We start from the raw sequence: 26,098 nt of genomic DNA, 5'->3' as shown, positions 1-26,098 counted from the left end.
GGCCCTGCCCCAGTGAGGGACGCGCCCACACACGCCTGCACCCCCTTGTTCAGTGGAGCCCAGCACTCAAGGCTCCAGCGCCCTGGTGGAGGCAGTGGGTATCTGTACCCCAGATGCCCATTCTCTTTGAGGGAGTCCAAGCCCCAATACTAGGGAAGTTCTCACCCCTGAAAACACTGCCCTGAGAGCTGCCAGGATCTGGGTATTCAATCAACAGCCCTCTCACCCGAACTCACTCCCCTACTCCAGCCCTGTCCCGGGCAGGCAGGCAGTCAGCCATATGTCTGCTGGGGAACCAGAGTCCCCAATCTCTGACAGGCCCAGCTGGGATTGCAGGATGGGAACCCAGCCTTTAATGACACCTCTGACACAGGACTCAGGCCGATGTCAGATGGCCAGCCACCATGCCGTTCTCTGCCCCCGTTCTCCGCCTGACCCAAGCTCACATTGAGCTCCTGTGGGGGAGAAAACAAAGGATCCTGGGCCCGCAGGGCCTCCACCAGCCCCAGCAGCACGGCGGTCAGGAGCAGGGTCTTCATCTGGGCTCCGGGCTCACAGGCCAGGCAGGTCTCCTGTGCTGTGTGCACCAGGCTGCTCTGGCCTCTCACCAGGTGCCCTTTATCCCCCCGGCCAGCGGCCTGTGCCCACGTGGCACTGAGCCCACCCTCCTGTCCAGCTGTCATGGCCAAGTCCACGTCCATCATGGCGGTGGAGGTGTTATTGTTGGAATCCGATGAAGAGCAGCTCAGGTCCACCTGGAGAGGAGAGACGCCAGCGCTGACCCAGGTCTGCGGCACGCAGGAGCCGCTCACAGCAGCACGTGGAGGGCGCTTCACCCCGGGCGGCACAGGCCTCTGTATTTTCCTCACGCTCCCTCCATCCCGCCCTCCTGCCACCTGTGCCCAGCCTGGGCCCTGCGCCCTGGGAGACTGCGTGTCACCTCACGTCCCTGAGGAGGGGGCTGAACGGATCCACAGACCCCCCCCAGCTCCCTAGAGCCCCAGCCTGCGCCTTGCAGTCCCCGCCCCTCCTCCACTCCGTGCCTCACCCTGGGCTTCTGGGAGTGGCATGGACGGGTCTGCTGAAGAGCACTGCTCAGGGCAGCCCAGCCACGCTGAGGCCCAGCCACGCTGAGGCCCAGCTTCCCTGTTCCCCCGCCCCCACTTCCCCCGCCCTCTGCACCCAGCCAGCTCTGCCCCTGCAGACCACTCCCAGATGCCACTCGCTTTGCCTTTTCCCACCTGTGGCCATTGCTAGGTTCCTCGACCCCCTTTATGCTCTCCAAGAGTAGAGGCTTGACTTCATCCAGGCTTCGCTGAAGAGCTCCCAGCCGTGTGTGTGGGGTCACGATTATTTGTCCACTAATGGAGGAAGCCTTGTTTATTGCACATCTGTGAACCAGGAGGTTCAAGGCACTCAGCCCCTGTGTTGAGTTGGCAGTGTGCACGGGCATGAGGGGGCATGTGGAGACCCCACGCTGTCCCTGGACACCGGTTTCTTCCCTGTTTCCTGGCTCAGATTCACAGCCACGGTCCATCACAGCCTGTGTTGGGCTCACATTTGTGCAATGATCCTGACTTTATCACACTGGAACCATCCGCTCCCCAAGCCTTGCTCTCCCTCTTCAGAGCTGGCCTAAATCTCGTTCTCTTTGGATAAATGGGTCAAAGGCCCAGAAAGGCTGCAAGCGAGCACAGCTCATGCTGCGTTACTCTGAGTGTTCATTTTGCTGCCGTTGGCCCCAGCTCCCTTCCCTGCTTAGTCTCTCCCTGACCCTGCAATTGTTGGACCTCAGTTGCCTGCCCTGAGATCCAGATTCTAGGCCCCGATGCTGGGAGCCCACAATGGCGTCTTTGTGCCTCTCTGGCCTGATGGAACAGAGCAGGTACACCATGAACACAACTAATAAGCACTCTCTAGTGTACCTGGGGTCAGCCGCCCAGAGGCAGTGACATCAGCCAGTACTTGGCCTCCTGCATGGTGCAGAGCCAGAAGCTGCCCAGGCGTGAGACAGGGCAGGGACTGTGCTATCAAGCACAGCAGCTTGGCATCTCTCCCTGCCGGGGAAGACTTGTAGTATTTCCTCTTATTTCACTTGCTGTGTGAATCATTGATCTGAGCACCTGGCAACACTGGCACATGTAATCCAATGCTCGACACTGGCGGGGAAACAAAAGGCACACAACTGCCAGCCAGTGGAGGACGCCACCAGGAAGGCTTTGTCAGCAAAGGCTGTCCATCACCCATCTCTATGTCCTGCAGGCTGGACTCTACCACGACTGCCAGCGATGCTGAAGCAGGCTCCCTCGGGAGGAAGAGGGGCAGGAAGTTATCATAGGAGCCAAAGCTCGAGGCCCTGGTGTACGCAAGGGAGACGCTCCCGGGAGATGGGAAAGGAGGTAAAGTCAGCCCATTGTCAAAATACCATGGGGAGACAGTGTGACAAGAGCAGACCCCTACACGTGCCCACAGCTATAGTTTGGATAAATAATAACTCACCAGGATGCTTTCGGTTGGGTGGGTCTTCCTTTTAATTTTTATTGTTATTTTTTAAGGATTTGTACAAAGGGATTCCAGTGTTCATAAATCAATGCTTCTTAAGCAATATCATTCCTTCCTTCACTTTCCCCCATCCTTACCAGTAAGTTACATCGTTCTTTATTTGCTTGTTTTGTTTGTTTTTGTTTTTATTTTTTGCTGGTCCTCTGGCTTGAACTCAGGCCTGGGCACTGTTCCTGAGCTTCTTTTGCTCAAGGCTAACATTCTACCATTTGAGCCACAGAGCCACTTCCAGCTTTTTCTGAGTAGTTCATTGAAAATGAGTCTCGAGGCCTTTCCTTTCCTGCTGGCTTCAAACTGCAATCCGCAGACCTCAGCCTCCTGAGTAGCCAGGATTACAGGCCTGAGCCACTGACTCCTGGCAGTAGTTTATCTTTTTTTATAGTGTATATTAAATATAATATCAGGTATTGACATCTTTTAAGGGCTTTTGCTTTGCTTTCTTTCTCATTCTCCCATCTCTTCCTTCTCCCCATCCATTCCCCATGTCAAGGAATTCAAGAAAGTCTTTATGGCTCCAGGTAAGGTCACTGCCATACCCCTCTCCTTATCTTGCTGGCTATGGGACTGAGGGAACACTCAGGTCAGCATGGAATACCATCCTGGGGGTAAGGCACTGCAGAATGAACCCACTCTTCTGGGCTTCCTATACTATCTCCCCACCGCCACACACAAGGAATCAGAAAAGGTATTATTGGTTGAGGGTGGAGGCTCAAACCCGTAATCCCAGCTACTCAGGGGATAGGTATTAAGAGACCAGCCTGGACAAAAGTTAATAAGCAAGGTATGGTGGTTTATGCCTGTGATCTCAGCTATACAGGAGGCATGGGTAAGAGGATTATCATTTGGGACAAAAAGGGAGAGCCTACTTTAAAACTAACTAAAGCAAGACAGAGCTGGGGACATGACTCAGGTGGTAGAGCACCTGTCTAGCAGTACAGCTTTTAAAATGTTTCATGAGATGACATAGCATAGGGGCTAAAGAAATAAAACACATCTATTCATGTATTCACTGATTTTTTTTCCCATTCTCCATAGGCCACACATTAAAAGCATGCATTCATGAAGGGTCTTAAAGTTCATGTTCTAGTAGCAGGGGATGAAATAAACAAAGTACATGTACATGAGGGAAGTATGGTGCTCAGATCAAGGTCTTGCCTCCAGCTCCAAGCACACCCTTCATTGCCTGCTCAGAGGTGATGAAGACGACTCAGCAGGCAATCCTCTTTCCCGCGAAGTCTAGCACGAACCTAAGCCATGTTTTCAGAGGGCCTTCCCTTCCAGGCCCAGGATGCTCCTGGCTCTTTCTTGTCCATCCTCCTGCTGTGTGATGGCCTGTGTCGTGAGCTCTCATTCACATTGACCCCAGAGGCCCCAGCAGCTGGCTTCCTGCTGAGCTCAGCGACACCTCACTGGCGGGCTCCCAGGGAAGACCCCAGGCTTCCCAGCCCAGCCCACTGTCCCTGGAGGGGAAGAGAGGCTTCCTGCTTGTCTGGCCACCCCACTTCCCGCACCAGCTGCATACACTGCCCAGGCAACCCAGAGAATGCCCTCCACGGGAGGCTGCACGCCCACCTCAGCAGGTGGGGACTCATTCCTAGTCAGTCTTCCTCAGCTGCTGCCCTGCAGCCCGGGCTTCCTCTCCTCCCCACAGTGGTGCTGGAGATGGTTCTCCATACACACCCTCCCGGTGCCAGCCATTGTGTGACCCTGGCTCCCGACTGAACACTGATCTGTATAATTATAAACTACTCTGAAAGGTCACGAGTGTGATAAGGAAAAAGCAAAGGGAACAAGGTGGACAGGGAAACTTGAGACAAGAGGGGGTATTTGTATTTTCAATGGAATGGCGCACGCCACCTCCCCAAGGTGTCATTTGAACCCACAGTTGAAGATAGTGGGGGAAATGAGCCGTGAGAGTTGGGTGGAGGAAGAGTCCGCTGGGAGGCCCCAGTGCAGGCTGGGAGGGGAGAGGGAGCCCGGGCGGTGCCAGGAACAGACTGGAGACAAAATGGATAAAGGAGACCACTGGTATTGGAATGTGGCCCAAAAGAGGACATATAAAATGCAGAACAGCTTGAAATAGGGAGGTGCTGGGTGCCAGCATCAGGATGTGATTTGTTTTAAAGGGCAACTCCAATGGCTAATTGATGGAGGGGTGGGGGACAAACCTAGAGATGGGGGGGGGGGAATATGCAGTCATCCAAGCCAAAATAACAGTAAGAAACACCTAACTTGGTGTCAGGATCGAGTGATAGGGCACAGACTCACTCTCAGACCACAGTGCAAGGAACTGAGTTGGGAACCCATGCAGTGGTTGCTTTGCGATACTGGACCACGTTAGTGCAGTTGCAGTCTCTCAGTGAGGAGAACGGATGGTGTCACCGATGCCACCACAGCTCTAAGTCTAGATGGGACTCCAATGCTGTGACAGAGAAGAGACACAAGAGGCCTCAGGCAGCTTCGCTCTGTGGACAAAGGAGAGTGGCATTGAAGCCCTTAGCTACCATCTAAAGCTATGAACAAACACCCAGACAGGAATGTCGTGCACAGGAGGAGCCCCAGAAGTCTGCAGAAGACCCCATGAGTGGCCTGGAAAGGCCAGGTATGTGGCAGAGGCTGTTACCCCACAGGCCAAGGAAGACAGCCACAGACAGGAACCACTCCAAGACCAGGAAGGAAAACAGCACCCAGCACCACAGACCTCAGAATTCCTGGAAGCCAAGGCAAGTCAGTGGGAAAAGAACAGACTCCGGGGCCAGGAGTTTAGCCTAGCAGTAGAATGCTTGCCTAGCATGCACAGCAACCCAAGTTCAATTCCACAGCACCATATACATAGAAAAAGCCAGAAATGGTGCTGTGGCTCAAGTGGTAGAGCTCTAGCCTTGAGAAAACCCAACAACAGTGCTCAGGCCCGGAGTTCAAACCCTGGAACTGGAGAAAGAAAGAAGGAAAGAAGGAAAGAAGGAAAGAAAGAAAGAAAGAAAGGAAGAAAGAAAGAAAGAAAGAAAGAAAAGGAAAAAGAACAGACTCCAATAAGTGGCTCTAAGACCACCAGACTGTGAAAGGACCACAAAGATCTGATCCACATGCAAAACTTTACTCAAAATGGATCAGACATGAATGTGGGAGGCAAAAGTTAAAAACCCTTAGAGGATGTGTCAGTCTTTGTGACATTGGCTTTACCAGTGCTTGGCTTATACGGAACACTCAGAGAATAAGAAATCAATATGTCTCAGTGTAGGCCGAAGGGCCTGAGATGTTCAGTCACATGCTGGCCTCTTGTCCTCATCTGTGGGAGTAGCCAGCAGGGCAGGCAGGGAGTCTAAGCATAATACACCAGCTAGAATGGGCTCTAACCAAGGACCCTGCACAAGTCCCCCAGAAGATGAGAAAAAGTCAATTGACTGACCAAGTCAAGCCTTTATACTCAGGAGGCTGACACAAGAGAGTAGGCCAGGGGCCACAGTAGACAGAGCTCAGATCTCAGGAGGTAGCTAGGCAACAGGGCAAAAATGTCACTCTGAAGCGTGGCACAATGGCTTACACCTGTAATCCTAGCTACTCGGGAGGAGATCTGAGGATCAAGGTTCGAAGCCATCCCGGGCACTAAAGTTTGTGACACTCTTATCTGCAGTTAACCACTAAAAAATGGGAAGTAGGGCTGTGGCTCCAGGGATAGGGTAGTAACCTTGAGCTAAAAAGCTCAGGGACTGCACCCAGGCCCAGAGTTCAAGCCCCACAACAACAACAACAATAACAAAAAAGTATAAATCTGTTATGACAAAGCATGGCTCCAAGCTGGCGTCAATGCCTCACGCCTATCCTCCTAGCTATTCAGAGGCTGAGATGTGAGGATTGTGGTTCAAATCTAGCCCAGACAGGAAATTCCATGTCTAGTCTTTTGAGTGCCCTCCAGATTGCTGTCAGGAGTGGTTCTCCCAGTCCAGGCAGTGGTGATGCTCCCCATCATTAGTGCTGCGCCAATAGCCAAGAAGCACACAACAGTCCCTGTCCTTGAAAGCATGACCTCCCTATTAGCCGCACCACCAGCTCCCACCTTCTTCCTGCCTGGGGTCTACGTGCTTGTGATCTCATTTGTTTCCTGTGCGCAGGTGGGACACACACACACACACACACACACACACACACACACACACACACTGCCCTCTGTGAACAGAGAGGACCCAGTCCAGGGGGTTGTGTAAAAGGGGCAGTTCCCAGGCCCAGGCCTGGCACAAGAAACTGGCCAGCTTGCTGGAGTCACCATGGAGAGACTCTGGGTTGAGGACGGATGGGCCCACAACTGGACTTGTCACTAGAGAGAGCGCATTGCCTGGCCATTGGCCATGACACAGGGCCTGTTTAGGATCAGGTCAGTTTTGATTCCAGGATGAACACAACAAAGATGAAGATCTTACATGCTCCAACTCTAATAAACAGAATAAGGACCATGCCAAAGTCCCCTGACCCTGATTTGAACTCCCATTAAAAGACCAAACAGGGGCCAGGAGTTTGGCCTAGTGGTAACGTGCTTGCCTAGCATGCATGAAGACCCGGGTTCGATTCCTCGGTACCATATACATAGAAAAAAAGCCAGAAATGGTGCTGAGGCTCAAGTGGTAGTGCTCTAGCCTTGAGAAAGTCCAAGGACAGTGCTCAGGTCCTGAGCTCAAGCCCAAGACTGACCAAAAAAAAAAAAAAAGACCAAACAACCCTATTGCACTGTGAATGGGCATGTAAACTAGGACAACCATTCCAGACAGCAGTCCTGTAAACTAGGACAACCATTCCAGACAGCAGCCCCGGAAACTAGGACAACCATTCCAGACAGCAGCCCTGGAAACTAGTACAACCATTCCAGACAGCAGTCCTGTAAACTAGGACAACCATTCCAGACAGCAGTCCCGGAAACTAGGACAACCATTCCAGGCAGCAGCCCCGTAAACTAGGACAACCATTCCAGACAGCAGCCCCGGAAACTAGGACAATCATTCCAGACAGCAGCCCCGGAAACTAGGACAACCATTCCAGACAGCAGCCCCGGAAACTAGGACAACCATTCCAGACAGCAGCCCCGGAAACTAGGACAATCATTCCAGACAGCAGTCCCGTAAACTAGGACAACCATTCCAGACAGCAGCCCCGGAAACTAGGACAATCATTCCAGACAGCAGCCCCGGAAACTAGGACAACCATTCCAGACAGCAGCCCCGGAAACTAGTACAGCCATTCCAGACAGCAGTCCCGGAAACTAGGACAACCATTCCAGACAGCAGCCCCGGAAACTAGTACAACCATTCCAGACAGCAGTCCCGGAAACTAGGACAACCATTCCAGACAGCAGCCCCGGAAACTAGGACAACCATTCCAGACAGCAGTCCCGGAAACTAGGACAACCATTCCAGACAGCAGCCCCGGAAACTAGGACAACCATTCCAGACAGCAGCCCCGGAAACTAGTACAGCCATTCCAGACAGCAGTCCCAGAAACTAGGACAACCATTCTAGACAGCAGTCCCAGAAACCAGGACAACCATTCCAGACAGCAGTCCCAGAAACCAGGACAACCATTCCAGACAGCAGTCCCAGAAACCAGGACAACCATTCCAGACAGCAGTCCTGTAAACTAGGACAAACATTCCAGACAGCAGTCCTGTAAACTAGGACAAACATTCCAGACAGCAGCCCCGGAAACTAGGACAACCATTCCAGGCAGCAGTCCTGTAAACTAGTACAACCATTCCAGACAGCAGCCCCGGAAACTAGGACAACTATTCCAGACAGCAGTCCTGTAAACTAGTACAACCATTCCAGACAGCAGTCCTGTAAACTAGGACAACCATTCCAGACAGCAGTCCTGTAAACTAGGACAACCATTCCAGACAGCAGTCCCGTAAACTAGGACAACCATTCCAGACAGCAGTCCCAGAAACTAGGACAACCATTCCAGACAGCAGTCCCGTAAACTAGGACAACCATTCCAGACAGCAGCCCCGGAAACTAGGACAACCATTCCAGACAGCAGCCCCGGAAACTAGGACAATCATTCCAGACAGCAGCCCCGGAAACTAGGACAACCATTCCAGACAGCAGCCCCGGAAACTAGGACAACCATTCCAGACAGCAGCCCCGGAAACTAGGACAATCATTCCAGACAGCAGTCCTGTAAACTAGGACAACCATTCCAGACAGCAGCCCCGGAAACTAGGACAATCATTCCAGACAGCAGCCCCGGAAACTAGGACAACCATTCCAGACAGCAGCCCCGGAAACTAGTACAGCCATTCCAGACAGCAGTCCCGGAAACTAGGACAACCATTCCAGACAGCAGCCCCGGAAACTAGTACAACCATTCCAGACAGCAGTCCCGGAAACTAGGACAACCATTCCAGACAGCAGCCCCGGAAACTAGGACAACCATTCCAGACAGCAGTCCCGGAAACTAGGACAACCATTCCAGACAGCAGCCCCGGAAACTAGGACAACCATTCCAGACAGCAGCCCCGGAAACTAGTACAGCCATTCCAGACAGCAGTCCCAGAAACTAGGACAACCATTCTAGACAGCAGTCCCAGAAACCAGGACAACCATTCCAGACAGCAGTCCCAGAAACCAGGACAACCATTCCAGACAGCAGTCCCAGAAACCAGGACAACCATTCCAGACAGCAGTCCTGTAAACTAGGACAAACATTCCAGACAGCAGTCCTGTAAACTAGGACAAACATTCCAGACAGCAGCCCCGGAAACTAGGACAACCATTCCAGGCAGCAGTCCTGTAAACTAGTACAACCATTCCAGACAGCAGCCCCGGAAACTAGGACAACTATTCCAGACAGCAGTCCTGTAAACTAGTACAACCATTCCAGACAGCAGTCCTGTAAACTAGGACAACCATTCCAGACAGCAGTCCTGTAAACTAGGACAACCATTCCAGACAGCAGTCCCGTAAACTAGGACAACCATTCCAGACAGCAGTCCCGTAAACTAGGACAACCATTCCAGACAGCAGTCCCAGAAACTAGGACAACCATTCCAGACAGCAGTCCCGTAAACTAGGACAACCATTCCAGACAGCAGCCCCGGAAACTAGGACAACCATTCCAGACAGCAGCCCCGGAAACTAGGACAACCATTCCAGACAGCAGCCCCGGAAACTAGGACAACCATTCCAGACAGCAGTCCCGGAAACTAGGACAACCATTCCAGACAGCAGTCCCGTAAACTAGGACAACCATTCCAGACAGCAGTCCCGTAAACTAGGACAACCATTCCAGACAGCAGTCCCGTAAACTAGGACAACCATTCCAGACAGCAGTCCTGTAAACTAGGACAACCATTCCAGACAGCAGTCCTGTAAACTAGGACAACCATTCCAGACAGCAGCCCCGGAAACTAGGACAACCATTCCAGACAGCAGCTCCGGAAACTAGGACAACTATTCCATACAGCAGTCCCAGAAACCAGGACAACCATTCCAGACAGCAGCCCCGGAAACTAGTACAGCCATTCCAGACAGCAGTCCCAGAAACTAGGACAACCATTCCAGACAGCAGTCCCAGAAACCAGGACAACCATTCCAGACAGCAGTCCCAGAAACCAGGACAACCATTCCAGACAGCAGTCCCAGAAACCAGGACAACCATTCCAGACAGCAGTCCTGTAAACTAGGACAAACATTCCAGACAGCAGTCCTGTAAACTAGGACAACCATTCCAGACAGCAGCCCCAGAAACTAGGACAACCATTCCAGACAGCAGCCCCGGAAACTAGGACAACCATTCCAGACAGCAGTCTGGAGGTTCCTCAAAAGACTAAGCCTAAGACCTTCCCCCCCCCAGCCCTGCCATACTAGTCCTGGTCAGCTACTTGAGCATCTGCCATGAGCCAGGACATCATAAAGACACACACATCATGTTCATTGCCACGCGATTCTCAATAACCAAGATGCAGAATCAACCCAGATGCCCCACGTAGATGAATAAGTCCAAAAATGTTCCTTTACACAGACATCAGTAAGAATAGAATTATACCATTTGCAGGAAAATGGACAGAACTAGAGACGACTGGCATATGTTCCCTGTGATATGTGGAAATGATATCTAAAATACACTGGGTCATGATTAACAGGATTGTAGACACTTACACACAGTGAGACTGAAAGACGATATTCCTAGGAGAAAAACACAAAGGCACACTGCTTATGTGCCTCTTTATAGTTGTATAAAATACTAGAGCGCTGGGATACAGCTCAGTGGCAAATCGGTGGCTTGGCAACGTCCTGGGTCTGATTCCCGGTACCAAAAAGGAAAACACCAAAAAAGACCCATAATATATATATATGTGAGTGTCAAAATGAACTCTAAGATATGGCAATAAGAGATCTCTTTTTCATTATTTGAATTTTTGATGACTACTTTTTTTCCTATGTGTGGTGTATTTGCCTATATGTATGGGGAGGGTGAGAGGAAGGGTGTAGAACTCAGTGGAAGAAGGGTGAGAAAGTGCAGCAGTGGAGCTGGATAAAAATGAACTGCACAGCTCCTGGGTAGGGACAGGATGGGGGACTGGGAAGGAGGGAGGGAGGAGAAGACACTGTACAAAAAGAAATGTACTCCTTACCTGACTCGTGCAATTGTAATCCGTCTGTACATTACTTTTTAAACTTTTTTTCTATGGGTCGTGGGACTTGAATTCTTTGGCTCAAAACTACCTCCCTATCCCTTGAGCCACAGTGTCACTTCCCATTTTCTGGAGGTTAATTGGAGATGAGCCTCACATTCTTTTGTGCCCAGGCTGGTTTTGAACCTTGATCCCCAGATCTCAGCCTCCTGAGTAGCTAGGATTACAGGCAAAGTAAATATATTAAAAGGCAAAACCTAGCCAGGCACAGGGTGGCTCATGCCATCTCAGGAGGCTGAGGTCTAAGGACCAACCCAAGCTAGAAAGTCCATGGGAGTCTTATTGCCAATCATTCGCTAAAAAAAAAAAAAAACAGAAGTGGAGCTGTGGTGTGAGTGGTAGAGTACCAGGCTTAAGCCAAAAACTAAGAGAGGGACAGCACCCAAGTCTGAATTGAAGCCTCAGTGCCAGCAAGAAGAAAAGACCAAACTTATAATTCATAAGCACAGAGGAAGGAAAAGTTCAAACCAGTAGCCCAGAAAACAGTCAATAATAATAGTAGTAGGGCCAGGAGTTTGGCCTAGTGGTAGAGTGCTTGCCTAGCATGCATGATGACCCGGGTTCAATTCCTCAGTACCACCTACATAGAAAAAAGCTGGAAGTGGTGCTGAGGCTCAAGTGGTAGAGCTCTAGCCTTGAGAAAACCCAAGGACAGTATGTAGGCCCAGGACTGGCAATAATGATAATAATAATAATAATAATAATAATAATAATAATAATAACAGCAAAAAGCTTCTCCTACTTGAAAGGTGGCCATCCAGGTACAGGCGTTCAGGACACCAAACAGACAAGATGAGAATAGATCAGTTCCAGATATCTTTCTCCCAGGATTGACTTGCCACCTAAAGTGCCTTCTGATCCCTGGAAATGAGGCTCCACTGACTTTTGCCTCGTGATCCATCCAGGGTGGGGAGCCTTGCTTGTTCCTAGGCTCTGCCCTCCATTTGTACCCTGACCCTTTCCAGGTGAGAGAACATAGCAAGCCTGCCTTATTCACTAATTTATTAGACATGATTCGGGCCAAGTACGGTTTAAAAAAAAAAAACTAACAAGGAGGGGCTGAGAGGTTGGCCTAGTGGTAGAGTGCTTGCCTAGCATGCAGGAAGACCCAGGTTCAATTCCTCAGTACCACATACACAGAAAAGGCTGGAAGTGGTCCTGTGGCTCAAGTGATAGAGCTTAGCCTTGAGAAAGCCCAGGCACAGTGCACAGACCTTGAATTCAAGCTCAGCACTGGGGAAGAAAAACCTAATAAGGAGTTTTTTGAAAAATAAGAAATCTTAAAAAAAAAATCCATGAACGCATTATACAACTCAGTTGATGCAAAAAAGCTCTGACAAGCCACACTATCATCTGTGATTTAAATCACTGTGTGTCTGCCGGGTGCTTCCCTTTGGAATGGTACCCAAAAAGAGAAGATAAGAACTATAGAATCTTCCTAAGCTCCCAAAAGAGCATTGAATGTGCTTAATTTCAGTGATACAGGGAATTTCAGCTTTGTTGGGTATAGGAGAATTGAATCAAGTATCTGCAGGACAGGACTGAACTCTATGCATTCCTCTACAGTGCTGTCTCTACAACCACGTACTGAGGTGTACCGGGGTGTCCACTATATTACATTAAAATTCAGTTTCCACTATAGCCTTGTCATTATGGTTTTGTTCTTTTATTTCATGGTGAGACAAAGGTTCTCCCACTTCATGTGAAACAGGTCACCTTGCAGGATGCCCAGGGACTTTGTGAAGAGGGGGAGGGGCTTTGGTCCTTGCCACAGGACTCGTGATCATTTCACTGCCCTGAGGTGGCCCCAGAACTTCTGGGACCAGAGCGTGTGAGTGCTTGTCACCAAACATGGAGGAAATTGATTCTCCATGATTTCCAGAGGTGGTGCTGATTCCAGCTGCAAGCTCCATTTTCCTTCCTGAGGCATACCTCACCCTCTCCGCGTGATGCCCACAGCCCGTCACCAGGTACCAGACGACTGAGAGGCCAGGCCCTGGACTCTCCCACTCTAGTAGACCCTAGGCCAGCCCCCTTAGACTGCCTTGCCCTCTCAGAGGCCTTGAATGCCATGGTCCGTGAACTGATCGAAAGTCTACCTTCCTGACCATTGTGAACCCTTAATGGTGCTTCCTTCCACACCCAATGAAGCAAACAAAGCCTGTGCCTATTGGACTCTAGATGACTAGGGAACACTGTACACCTCTACTGAAAGCAGAGTATATTAGGAAGTTTGTGTGTGTGTGTGTGTGTGTGTGTGTGTGTGTGTGTGTTCATCACTGTGACAAGTACCTGAGGGAAATGACTTAAGGAACAATTTATCCCCTTTTTTGCCAGTCTAGGGCTTGAGCTCATGGCCTGAGCACTGTCCTTGGACTTTCTTAAGGCTAGAGCTCTACCACTTGAGCCACAGCACCACTTCTGGCTTTTTCTATGTATGTGGTACCGAGGAATCGAACCCAGGTCTTCATGCATGCTAGGCAGACACTCTACCTAGACCAGACTCCCAACCCAAAAATTTATTCTGACTCATGGTTCCAGAGGCTTCAGTTCAAGAATATCTGGTTGCTCTGGATCTGCGCTGGGCAGAACATCACGGGTAAGACTGGAGCAGAGAAGTCCACTCACTTTATAATAGCCAGGGAGTCCTGAGGGGAGCTGGAGGGGCAAAGGCCAAAATACACACTTCAGTGACATTGTGTGCCAGTGACTCTGTTTCTCCAACCAGCCTCCACCTTCAACAGACCCATGATCAAGCAAGGTTATAGTCAAAATTTTAATACAACAAGAAATTAAACCATTTATTAGATCAGAACCCTTCGTAATCTGATTGCCTTTGCAAATGCACTCACAAACACATCTAGAGCTCTGCTCTCTCGGGGAAGTCAGGGAGAGAGGTTTGGAAGGTGTGGGTGGTGGCCTGTTCCCTCTCCCTGCTTCCCCACAGGACACAGAAGGCAGACATGGTCCTTGGCTCTGAATTCCAGGGCATTTTCTGTGGGTCTTCCTTCCACACATTAAGTCGTAGGGGGCAGTGTACAGGCTCCTGCAGACCAGAGATAGACAAGAGTTGAGGATATCAGTGAATCACCAATGCACAGGATGAAGACATCCAAAGGCACAAGCCCTAGGTGAATGGAATCATGGGGGAAAAAAGGAAGGGGGCGGGAGTGTGGCCTACTGGTAGAGTGCTTGCCTAGCACACACAAAGACTTAGGTTCGATTCCTTGGTACCACACATAGAGAGGGAAAAAAGCTGGAAGTGGTGCTGTGGCTCAAGTGGTAAAGCTCTAGCCTTGAGAAAGTCCAAGGACAGTGCTCAGGCCCTGAGTTCAAGGCCCAGGACTGGCAATAAATAAATAAATAAATAAATAAATAAATAAATAAATAAATAAGCTAAAGAGAACTAAGGAGGAACAAAATCTTCACATTACCAACATGGTTAGGGTGGACCATATCTGTTCTGTTTAGCCCTGTGCTGTCCACAAACTCCACAAACGCCTTCACAGCCTCTGCGTCTTCATCCAGAGAACGACCTGGAGGCACACAGAATGAGGGTGGGCAGGACACAGGGGCCACAGTGCAGGGTAACGTGGGCAGAGGAGAGTGAAGGCTATTATCAGGGCGTGAGATTCACAGCACGCCCAGGAGATTCCTGAGCACTGAGAAGATTCCAATCCCAGGATGGAGCCTCCCCAGCCCTGATCTCCTGAGACAGAAGTCAGCCAGCGTGAGCCGAGAGGCAGGCATGGTGTTTGCATCATGTTTGGAACACTAGCCCCTGGCCAGGATAGTGGTTCTCAAAGCTGACGACTGCTGGTAACGCGCTCTGTGAAGCCTTCAGAGCAAGGGGCTCCCAGCGGCGGAAAGCAGAAGGTGGACAGAGAATTCCCTTCACAGATGCCATGTCTTGTCATGGCCAGCCCTTCTCTGACGGACAGCGTGAGACTGATGGATCAGCTAGCCCTGAGATGGATGACTGACACCTCTAGAGTGATGAAAGCTCCACCCATCATGGACACTTCCCCCTGAAGCAATCAGCTTCTCTGCTTCTTCCAAGCAGAGCCCATCTCCTGCTCTGAAACATCAGAGCTCATCCTGTAAGGAGAGTCCCTGTGTGCCCCTACTCCCCCAGGCCTCCTGTCACCTCCTTGGCCAGCTCTCCTCCCTATGGAGACTGGGTCTCGAAGGCTGTACCCTCCTAACAGTGTTTATGTTCCTCCCCTGAAAATCCTGCCTAAGAAATCCAGTGCAGCACAGGCTCCATGCAGCCCTGGGCCCTAATTGAGGGGCCTTCCCCCTAAACCAGAACATGGTGACCCAGAGGAGGAGTTGGGAGTTGAACTAAGAGAGAGAGGTAGAAAGTGATCTGTGGAGATGTAACGGATCTGGGCACTGTGAGTGGCTCTGAGCTGCAGGATCAGGAGCTGAAGGCCAGTCTCTAAGGACTGGGTAGTTCTGTCCATGCGCTCCTGGTCCAGTCAAGGCTCCCTCACAGTCTACTCCTTGGGCTGTGTAGATGCAGAGTCTTCAAGAAAGCTGAGGATGGGGGATGGACAGAGCGGGGTACAGCACCAGTAAACAAGGGTGGCAGGCGTAGCCTGCTAGTAAAAAAGAAGGAAACGAGCGAGGCTCCCTAGCAGAGGCCCTGGAGAGCTGTGGCAGAGACTGGAAGCGTGGGGAGAGCTGAGAGGCTGAGGGTGGAGAATGGCCCTGAAGGTGATGAGGCTGAAGCCGAGGTGTCACCCTGGACCCTGCTGACTACTGGGATAGTTTGCTTCCCATGGAGGCAACCTGCGCATAGTAGGGTCTTGACCAGTGCCCCAGCCCCCACCCACTGGATGCCAGAATCTGCCATTAAGACAACAGCACATGTTGCGGTGCACATCCCACAGGGACTACAACCCAAACACGTCTCCTGATCCACGCATGCCCACACCAAGTGCAGCCCGAGAGGGGAACGGAGGGGCCTCGGGGAGGGCTCAAGCGTGTATATGGGCTGGGATTTGTTGCATGAGAGCCGAGGGTGACAGGGTCCAGGGATGCCAGGGCTGGCTGGGCATTAGGAGCTGGAGACAGCTGGGCAGGAATGGGGACATTTATCCTTGAGCAGCATGCAGGAAGTTCCCATTCCGTTCCCTCCAGTTCCAAAAGCACTGGAACACACCCATGAGCATCATGATCTGATGCAAGATGGCGTCCACCTTGTCCTTAAAGTAGGCGATGGCGTGCTTCTTCCCCGGAAGGAGGCGGATGTAAATCCTATGTCTCCACCCTGGGGCAGCAACAAAAGTCCTGTGAGCCCCGGCTCTGCTTCTATGACCCCTCTCCACTGAAGGACAGAGCGTGCACTTGTGTGGCTACTTACAGGTAAAGAAGAGACCCGGCTCAGAATGTTCGTCCAGGGGCAGCTTGAACTGAATGCATCCAATTGGTTTCCTAGAACACAGCAGCCAATCATGGTTCTCCCCCAGGACACTGCCTGCCCCCGTCCTCTCCAACACACCAAGGGCCCCACAGTCAGAGAAGTTGCCAAGGGCCTGCAAACAATGGATGCGCGCAGCTAGCCCACACCCTTTAACTCTGCAGCCTGTCACCTGGAGTTGCTCGGGAGTCAGCACTCCGCAGGAACAGAGACCTCGGATGTGTTCCTGGCACACGGCTGAGAGAGTAGCAGGGGATGCCATGGTTCACATGGCGATGCAGGAGGTGCAGGAGGTGAGGGCTGGGGTGAGATAATGGGCAGCCTGGGCACGAGACTCACATAATGTTCATCCTGAACTCCAGCTTTCGGAGTTTGTTTATGACAAACGTGAAGGGAGGCAGAGGGTGGGCTTTCCTCTTTTCAGGAATAGGCATGTTTCCTGCCCAGCGGACTATGTACCAATCTCCTAAAAGCTGGAGGGGAGAAACCATCTCAGCAGGACTGCAAGAGCTCGAGGGGCAGTGTGGGAAGCGTCCCCAGCTTTTTCCCATCAGATCCTGGGCTGTCTTTGCTGCTCAGCGTCTCACGTCCTCCCTTTGTTATCCCCTGGGCTCCAAAGAAGGTTCTTTCTGCTCGTCAGAGGGGATTCTACTTAGAACTTTTCTTTCCCAATGAAAGGCTCGTAGTTAGCCAGATACACAATGCTATGCGTTTTCTAAGATATTTTAACCCCTAGAAATCTGCAGTTCCACGGCCTCTGGGTCCCTTCCAGAGATGGGACAAGGCCGTTCTCCCTCGGAAACCATGCCTAGAACTCACTGCCAACCCCCACCTACGGCCCCAGTCACAGGCCTGAGACTCTCAGGGCAGGGTCCTCATCTCAAGACCAGGCCCCACCCTCAGTCCTTCCCAGGGCTGTCACCTCCCAGGAACGAGCTGGAGTGAGGTCAGGCCCCTTAGCTTGCACGGCAGGGAGCAGGCTCAGAACACTGGGCAGCAGAAGCAGCTGTAAGAGCTTCATGGCAGCTCTGTGTCCCAGCCTCCTGGCTGCCACTGACTTTTATTCTGCGCTAGGATCTCACTGCCCTCATCTACACAAAGACACACACACACACACACACACACACACACACACACACACATACTTGAAGGTAGCGTCAATCACAGGATTCTGTTGGAATGGCAGAGAATGGCTGGTATTGATTTGTGAAATTAGCTTTCACAACATCCTTTGATGCATTTCAAGAAGTGTTGGCTGAGGAAGAATTGTGTTACCCAAGTGTTGTGCCTCAGAGTAGCCACAAGAGCTCCTTGTTCGCCTGCCTTCCCCAGAGCCAGGACTGGCCTTGGTTGTGACATGCTCTCTGGTATCGTTGGCCTGTACCTAGACCCCAAACCCCACCCAAAACAAAGCTGCCACCCATCTCCCTCCTCCCCACCTTCAAATGCCAAGCACAATACTGGCAAGGCCCCTGCAGGCTCCGCTGCTTTCTTCTTCCTGTTCTGTCTCCCCATGGGAAACACAGAATGCTTGCTCCCTCTGCCTCCCACCAGCCTGGCCACTTGAACCTAGAGTGTCTTCATCTCCACATCCTCCCAGGGTGACCATCCCATCCCTCATTCTAGGTTTTAGGAGAGCTCAGCAGATGGGAGATTGACTGAAGGAATCCCATGGCTGTAGCACCTGTGTGATTGTATGCAAGTGAACTTGGCCTTTGCTAGTACACACGTGTGCTTATCTGTGTCTTCCAGGGCTTCTGCAGGTGTATATGCGTGGTTCCATTGGGGATTTGTAGTTAGATCTGTGTCTCTTACGTGTGTGTGTGTGTGTGTGTGTGTGTGTGTGTGTGTGTGTGTACATCCATGTTGACATTCAGTGTGTTTACTCCTGCAGGAATGTTTGTTCATAAAGCTGTGTGTTATTATATGTGCAGGTCTGGTGGTTAATTGGAGATAAGAGTCTCTCAGCCCTTAGTGACCAGGCTGGCTTTGAACCACTGTCCTCAGATCTCAGTCTCCTGAGTAGCTAGGGTTACAGGCGTGAGCCACCGCTCCCGGCCATATACTATTTCTTTACCTGTCTTCAGTGATACTGACATGGTGGTCATAAATTGCTTTAGTTTATGCTCATCATGGAAAGTTCATTTCTCCTTCAGCCTGGGAGGATAACTATTCAGAGATGGGCGTTTAAGCGGGCAGTTATAATCGTTTGGGGCCTGAAACCCATCACCCCATGTTCTCACGATCTGTTGCTCCGAAAAGTTTGCCTGTGTAAATAATTGGTTCTCCCCTCTTGCATCTTCCATTATTTGTCGTTGTTGCTGTTGTTGTTTACTCTTCGCATCTTAGCTAGACTATTACAAGGGTAAGTTCTCTGGATGACTCTTTGTGGTTATAAATGCCTCCTGTACTTGGATATCCATATATTTGCCTAGATTTGCAAAGCAAGTTCTGCCATGATTTTATTGAGTAGGTTTCTATGCTTTTAGTCTGTGTCACATGAGAGTCATGGGGTCATGGAGGTTTTATCCAGATTTCAGAGGTGGGGCTGGGAGACCAGGAAATGTGTGACAGTGCTGGCATCCCTTCACGCATTCCCTGGAGAGAAATGTGTGAATGTGTGAGGGTGAAATCTGAGCAACAACAGAGACCTCAGGATGTTGGAAATGCCAGGTTCCTGGGATGTCTGGCAAGGAAAGCTACAGAGGATGAGTGGAACCAGTCCAAGAGAGAGGCCATGTGGGGAAAAGACTGAGCTTTGCCAACATGAGAGCTCACCCTATACCACCATGTCCCCAAGATGCACACACAAGGCTACAGGATTTGACACCTTCCCTTCTGAGTTTCAGCCTTGCTTTGGTCCCATTCCTCCTTCCTGTACCCAGTTCTCTGCTCTTAGTGGCTTGCTTTAATTATGCATTATGTAAACTATGTGGCTCTGTCTCATAGTTGTCCTCTGATGCATATAAATTACAAGCTATTTTTAAAGGTCATAAGCATAATGGGGAAACCACAAATGGCAAATGGCCCATACTGAACAGCAACTGTGGGTAACAAGGTGAGGATTATACAATCACTGAGTCATCCTCAACAAGATGAACTAGATAAGAATAACTAGAACATGAAGACTTCAGCCCAGAAGAAAAGAGGAGCTAAAAGTGAACAAACAGATGCACACAGCAAAAGTATTGGCTTTAATTGGTTTCCCCCTGTTGATGGTGTTGATACACTAGATGTTTTCCTTCTTCCATACAAGCGTACTAGTTCTTCAGGTTTTTAGGCAAAAGTATAGTCAGCTGAGCCCTGGAGTTGCTCAGTCTCCCCTGGGGTAGCATCATCATCTCGCACAAACATCCTGACTTTAGAGAGTGTGCTCCTGATATGGTGAAAGGATTTCTAGCACTTGAGGATGGAAATATGGTGGAAGAAATTCATACCACATGTAATGGGCAATAGGCCAAGTTCACCCTGTATTATATGCAACCTTAAGGAAAACTTTTTGTGGTTGTTGTTGGTAGTTGTGGGGCTTAAACTCAGGGACGGGGCGCTGTCCCATTCTACCACTTGGAGCCACAGCACCACTTCTGGTTTTCTGGGGGTTCATTGGAGATCAGAGTCTCACAGACTATCCTGCCCAGGCTGGCTTTGAACTGTGATCCTCAGATCTCAGCATCCTGAGTAGCTAGCGTTGCAGGTGTGAGCCACTGGCACCCAGCTGCCAGTGGAAACACTTTTTTAAATGAACAATACACCTTACCTACGGTGCTGAGTAGAAACTGACTCAAAGATTAAGACAGCAAGGAAAAAAAATTAGAAAAACTGAGTGGATAGGTGGGGTTGGCAGGGATGGAGTGCAATGATGAAGGGAGGACACTGATCAAGATGCATAAACTGACGTGCTGAATGACAACCCCTTTGTACAACTACTTAAAACAACAAACGTAATTTTAAAAAGCTTTTAAAAGTGACTGGAGAAAAAAGAAGCAAGGGAGATGCTTATTCCATGTTAGTTATCCATCAGATATAGCCTAGGCCAAATGAAACACTTTTCGGCAAAAACAGCCTTCAACATTCTACGGTGGCCAGGAGCATGGTCTTGTGGTCATGTTCAAAGAACAGGCAGGGTTCGATTCTTTGTTATGACATACATAGAAAAGGCTGAAGTGGTGCTGTGGCTCAAGTGGTAGAGCTCTGGCCTTGAGCTGAAGAGCTCAGAGACAGTGCCCAGGCCAGAGTTCAAGTTCCACGACTGACCAAAAGGAAGAAAAAAAAAGATTCTGTAAGGTAGCCTAGGTAAACGTCCTCAGAGCCCACACCTGCACAGCAAGGTAGGCGGGGACCAAGAATGTCCTGTCCAGGTTTGTGGCCTCCAAAATTAGTAAGTCAACTAAAAAGCCAGGTGCTAGTGCTCATGCCTGTACTTTCAGCTACCTAGAAAATAGAAATCTGAAGATTGCAGTTCAAAGCCAACCAGAGCAGACAAATTCAAAGACTCTCACCTCTAATTAACCAGCAAAAAGCCAGAAGTGGAGGTGTGGCTCAAGTGGAACAGCCCCAGCCATGAGTGAAAGGGTGAAAGAGCACAAAGCCCTGAGTTCCAGCTCCAGTACTGGCAAACACATACCCAGATACACACAGACATGGACACTCACACAGATGCACACAGACACATGCGCGCATGCGTGCACACACACACACACACACACACACACACACACACACACACACACCACAAAGTCAACTCAGAGCACATGCTCTGGTTCTGCTCTAACAGATTGCCTAACATCTGACTTGATATTGAGGCCTGTCCAACAGCATATAATAACATGAAGTTTCCCCACATCTTGGATAATTCCCCCTTGGTCTTTGTGCCATCCCTTAACCTTGAAGGAGTCTATTAGACATCATTCCTGTGGTCATCCGATGTCCCCTCACATTTACCCATCAAGTCAAAGGAGCTCCTGCTGTGCAAACATGTTGGCCTAATTCCCTAAACTGATGTTTCATGCCAAAATTATAAGGGACAAGAAACACCACAGAAAACAAAGGCAAGTAAACTGGGAACCCTCTTAATATGTTACCCAATACAATCATGAGGCAGGTTTTCCCCTGCCTCCTTCCTGCACTCTCTCAACAGAAAGGGTTGGCACTCCATGTGTAGACATTGATGGTGTGATGGGATGTGTGTGCGCGCGCGCGCGTGTGTGTGTGTGTGTGTGTGTGTGTGTGTGTGTGTGTGTGTGTGTGTATTCTGGTACTCAAGGCCTAAGTGCTGTCCCTGAGCTTTTGAGCTTTTCCACCTAAGGCTAGTGCCCTACCATTTGAGCCACACTCCATTTCTGACTTTTCGGTGGTTAACAGGAGATAAGAGTCTCATGGACTGGCTGAATTCAAACCACAATCCTCAGATCTAAGTTTCCTGAGTAGCTAGGATTATAAATTGATCTTTCCTATTTTTTTTAATCTTTGTCTAAGACTGTAATACAGGGTTACCAGGGCCCATTGCCAGCCGAGGATGGCATGGATTTCTTCAGCAACAGAAGCTCTGGTCCTTCTGTCCTATGACAAGGCTCAGATCTACTACTAAAGCAGGACATTTCCAGGAGACAAAGCTGCTAATGAGATGAGGAATTCAGTGGTTCCTGGTTTGCAAACCTCAATATCACAATTCTTGTGTACAGGAATGGTTCTGCTCAATACCATGTCCATGGGAAATGGACAGTGATCAGACTTCAGCCCACTCAGCCAGTCAGTAGCAAGCTCGATGAACTCACACGGGAACCTCTATCCACGGCACTTACCCCTGCCCCAGGGGCCATTCTGGGAGCCCGGATCTAGAATCATTCACACCAGCCCATCCTACATGTGCCTCTTCCCGCCTCCCCAGCTTGCTCTGATGCCAGTCTACGTGCTGTGGCAGGGACTGGCATACGGTCCTGTGAGGATAAGGAAATTTCTTCTTCCTGGTCTTCATGATCACACCTGAGTACCTTCCCGCACCCGACTAAAACAAAACCCAATCCCAAAAGACCCTGTGAAACACACATGGCCAGGGAATAGTGACCAAGTTTATTGAAAGCCACAGGATGAGGGGTTGTAAGTGATGGAGGCTTTTCCTCCTTGCCACCTGGAGTTCTTCCTGTCAGGGTACAGAGGATGCTGGGGTCCCAGCTCCTTGTCCCTCAGCAATCTCTGTAGCACTCCCTGTCCTCAAAGAATCTCATTCCACGTCACAGGCGTCTGTGGACCCAGAAAGAGACAATGAACAGGATGGTATTTCAAAAGAGATGAGATGTGAGGACAGAGAGAGAAAAAGGGAACCTTCAGGGGGTCACCATTTATTCTCTGGGTGATTGGAACTACCAAAACAAGAGGAGAAGAAACAGAGAAACGTCCATTGTCGTTACCTGAGCTGGGAGGACGGAAGAACTTGGTTGTTTTCGAAAACTTAGTTGCTATAAACGCCTTGAAAATCTTCATAGATTCTGCGCTTGCTTCTGAGATGCGACCTGCAGACCAGACAGTGTGAAAGTGGGAGGGAGGCAGGAGAGTCCACGGTGGGGCGGGGGAGGAGAGGAGGTTCACTCTGGACTGGAGGGGTGACAGCCCTGACACTGAAGGAAGGAGGCTGCTATCCTAGAAGACTGGAGACAGGAGGATGGGATTTCCTCAGACCAAACACCTAAGAAGAAGCCCTTGCAAGGGGAGCCCTTGACAGGGGAGGCAACAATGTTTTGTCTGGTTTGGGACCAGCACCACCTGAGCCAGGGAGTCAGCAGTAGGGTATTTCCTTCATCTGAAGTCCCCACAGGAAATGGCTCCCACCTGCATTGGCCAAGGAGAGCAGAGGCCAGATGTGGACTTCCCTGCATTAGTACTTCCTGGGATTCAGGACACACCCTGCCCTGCCCTGTCATAGCTCTTCTTAAATTTGATCTAGGAAAAGGAGGTGAAAAATAACATGGGAACACCAAGGAGAATCTGGCAACACCAAGGGCTCCGAGACTCACTGTCTTAATCTGAGTGTGGCCCAGGGGATGGTATCTCTGCCTGGCCTGGTCCAAGCCCCCACGTAGACACCCCTTAGACCCTGTGGGACTGGAGTGTCCCAGGGTGCCCAAGATGAGGGTGCAGTGGGAGGTGGGGGGAGGGGAGGTGCAGCTGGACAAGGGTGAGGGAGGCAGCCCAGTCGCCTCTACAGGGGCAGGACCTTTGGCAGAATTCTGGTGGGGACCCGAAGTGTGATGTGAGCTGATGGCTGGAGATGTTGTAACGGACAGGTAGAGGTCAGTGTCTCACTGGGAAGGAGAATTCTGTTGAAGCTGTACGTACCACATGGTGTGGCTCAATGCTCCAACATCCAAACTTTGGTGCACGCAACCCACCCCAGTCACAACCCTGAGACACACGGGCCACATAGAAATTGCTGCTCAGAGCCTGGGCCCACCAATGGTTGACGGAGGCAGGAAATAAAAAGCCAAGGTTGAGCTGGACAGCAGTGGGTTGTGGCCCTCAGGTTCTGGACTGAGTAGAAGTGAAGTCAAAAGCATATGAATCCCTTCCCCACTGAGAACCAATGGATTCCAGGAAGGGATCCTCGACTTCTCAGTGGAGCCAGTGTGTTCACTTATAAGCAGTGCCCCGAGAGTCCACACCAGAGCTCAGAAAGAACTGCAGCTGCATGCTCATGGCACATGCCTGTCAGCTACTCAGGAGGTTGAGCTCTACAGACCACAGTTCAAAGCTAACCCCGGGAGGAAAGTCCATGAGATTCTTATCTCCAATTAGCTACCAGAAAACCAGAAGTGGAGCTGAGGTTCCGAGTGGTAAAGCACTAGCCTTGAGTACAAACACTCAGAAACAGCACTCGGGCCCTGAGTTCAATCCCCGTGACCACCACCAACAACAACAACAACAAAACTGCCAGTGACATACCCATCATTATCATCATGTGGTAGAACTTATAGTTCATATAGCCTCTCAAGTAGAGACAGGTGTAATTCCGGTCCGGCATGAAGTAAATTTGAACGGTGTGTTTCCACCCTGCAAGCGAGACAAACTAGGTGACCATTGGGTCTGTTCACACAGAGGCTACGGAAAGAAAGCCAGAATCAACTGCTTACAGGTGAAGAAAGTGCCAGGTTCAGTGCCTACATCCAGGGGCAGCTTGAACTGGACACATCCTGTAGGTTTTCTGAAAAATGATCCAAGCACAGTGCTCCCATCAGCCACTCGCCCAGTCTGTGTCTGGCCTCACTCAAGAGAGCTGTTCAAAGTTAGGTTAGATGCTCCCCTCCCTCCTGATGTGTGAAATATCCACAGACGGTACAGGCTCTTCAACTCGGTTGGTACCGTTCCCCCAGATACATACCCTCAGATTCCCAGGTCCCTGGAGCCCAGGGCTGCCAAGAATCACTAGAAAAGGCCTCAGCAGGCCTGGATTACAGGCACAGAAGGCCTCAGGGCAGCAGGCTGGTCAGGAGACAATGCCTAGTGGTACACAGGCACCATATGGACTAAGCTGGTCTCTGAGGTTTGCACTCCAGACAAGACCCAGGCAGGACCTCCTGCCCTGTCCTTCTCTATCACAGTAGGCCAACAGCCCGAGGACTTGGATTGCTATACAACTCTAAGTAGTACCAGTAGGCAAAAATCTGAGCAAACTCAAGTTCAAGTTCAAGATACCCTGACAGCCCACCTGCCCAGTCAACATATTTCCCACGTAGGAGGCCAGGTTGTGCCCTGAATCTGCAAATGCTTCTCCCAAGACGAGCGAGTCCTAGACCTTCCTTACACCACCCTGGGCTCCTTACTGACCCTCAAACCCAGAGCAAACCTTAGCTGATCCCAAGGTTTTGTCTCTATACAGAATTGAGCAGGACACCCACTCTGGATTTCTCCAGGAGCAAGTAACACCATGCAGAGGGTAACAGGTGGGCACCAAACCTCCTCCCCCGGGTTCAGTTCTGTGTCCCTGTGGGCATCATTCCTGCCATCATACGAGTTGCCAAGCACAGGGCTGAGACAACAGAAAATGTGCCTCCATGCGGAGCAGCACTCTGATATCTGAGCTCACGAAGGAGGTGGGGGCTGGGGTGTGGAGAACAGGACACCAGGAGCAGAGGAAGTCCACAGCGGGATACTCACGGCATGTTCATCCTGAACTCCAGTTTGTTGAAATTGTTTATAACAAAAGAGACAGGAGGCATCTGACGATTCCACTTCCATGGCGGAGTGGGCATGTGTCCTCCCCACTGAAGTACATACCACGGTCCTAAAAGCTAGAGCAGAAAGCCAGCCCTGAGCAGAGCTGGGGGGACTGAGGTAAGAGTGGAGATGGGAGCCAGCCTTGGTCAGGGTCCCAAGCCAGGCTGGAAGTGCTGAGAGACTGAGCAGAAGCAACCTGAGCAGGAGCCAGTAGCAGCAGGAGG

General features: G+C 50.6%; 3 protein-coding genes across 3 annotated transcripts in view; all 3 read right to left on the bottom strand.

The window, feature by feature from the left end:
* The window catches only part of LOC150066085 (odorant-binding protein 2a-like), a 48,160-nt gene extending 47,621 nt beyond the window's left edge, over positions 1-539 (bottom strand). The window contains exon 1 of the mRNA XM_090329402.1: positions 363-539. Within this exon, the coding sequence (XP_090185528.1) occupies positions 363-539 (177 nt within the window). The remainder of the gene's footprint in view (positions 1-362) is intronic.
* A 13,720-nt stretch (positions 540-14,259) lies between these two features.
* On the bottom strand, positions 14,260-17,613 carry LOC150066084 (odorant-binding protein 2b-like). The gene is made up of 6 exons (XM_090329401.1): positions 17,590-17,613; positions 17,007-17,140; positions 16,611-16,681; positions 16,410-16,517; positions 14,677-14,778; positions 14,260-14,288 (listed from the first exon to the last, which is right to left on the bottom strand). The coding sequence occupies exons 2-6, from the start codon at positions 17,099-17,101 to the stop codon at positions 14,260-14,262; spliced, it is 405 nt and encodes a 134-aa protein (XP_090185527.1). The 5' UTR covers positions 17,102-17,140; positions 17,590-17,613.
* Positions 17,614-22,752: 5,139 nt separating this feature from the next.
* Positions 22,753-26,098, bottom strand: LOC150066083 (vomeronasal secretory protein 2-like). Its single transcript, XM_090329235.1, has 5 exons — positions 25,815-26,098; positions 24,791-24,861; positions 24,603-24,710; positions 23,075-23,176; positions 22,753-22,907 (listed from the first exon to the last, which is right to left on the bottom strand). Exons 1-5 carry the CDS (start codon positions 25,907-25,909, stop codon positions 22,888-22,890), a joined length of 396 nt encoding a protein of 131 aa, XP_090185361.1. The 5' UTR covers positions 25,910-26,098; the 3' UTR covers positions 22,753-22,887.

This window comes from Megascapheus bottae, chromosome 3 (genome assembly GCF_031878675.1).
Source record: "Megascapheus bottae isolate mThoBot1 chromosome 3, mThoBot2.hap1, whole genome shotgun sequence".
Taxonomy (NCBI): Eukaryota; Metazoa; Chordata; class Mammalia; order Rodentia; family Geomyidae; genus Megascapheus; species Megascapheus bottae.
The sequence above is the reverse complement of the archived record's forward strand: the minus strand, read 5'-3'. Positions and strand labels throughout refer to the sequence as shown.

Excerpts from the sequence above, each read along its gene's own strand:
- LOC150066084 (XM_090329401.1), bottom strand. The coding sequence starts at position 17,101 with ATGCCTATTCCTGAAAAGAGGAAAGCCCACCCTCTGCCTCCCTTCACG. Across the intron at positions 14,779-16,409 it reads TCAGATCATGATGCTCATGG|GTCGTTCTCTGGATGAAGAC; the intron begins GTGTGTTCCAGT and ends GTGTGCCTCCAG. Across the intron at positions 14,289-14,676 it reads GGTCCACCCTAACCATGTTG|GAGCCTGTACACTGCCCCCT; the intron begins GTAATGTGAAGA and ends TCTGGTCTGCAG.
- LOC150066083 (XM_090329235.1), bottom strand. The coding sequence starts at position 25,909 with ATGCCCACTCCGCCATGGAAGTGGAATCGTCAGATGCCTCCTGTCTCT. Across the intron at positions 24,862-25,814 it reads GAGTTCAGGATGAACATGCC|AAAACCTACAGGATGTGTCC; the intron begins GTGAGTATCCCG and ends ATCATTTTTCAG. Across the intron at positions 24,711-24,790 it reads ACCTGGCACTTTCTTCACCT|GGTGGAAACACACCGTTCAA; the intron begins GTAAGCAGTTGA and ends TCTCGCTTGCAG.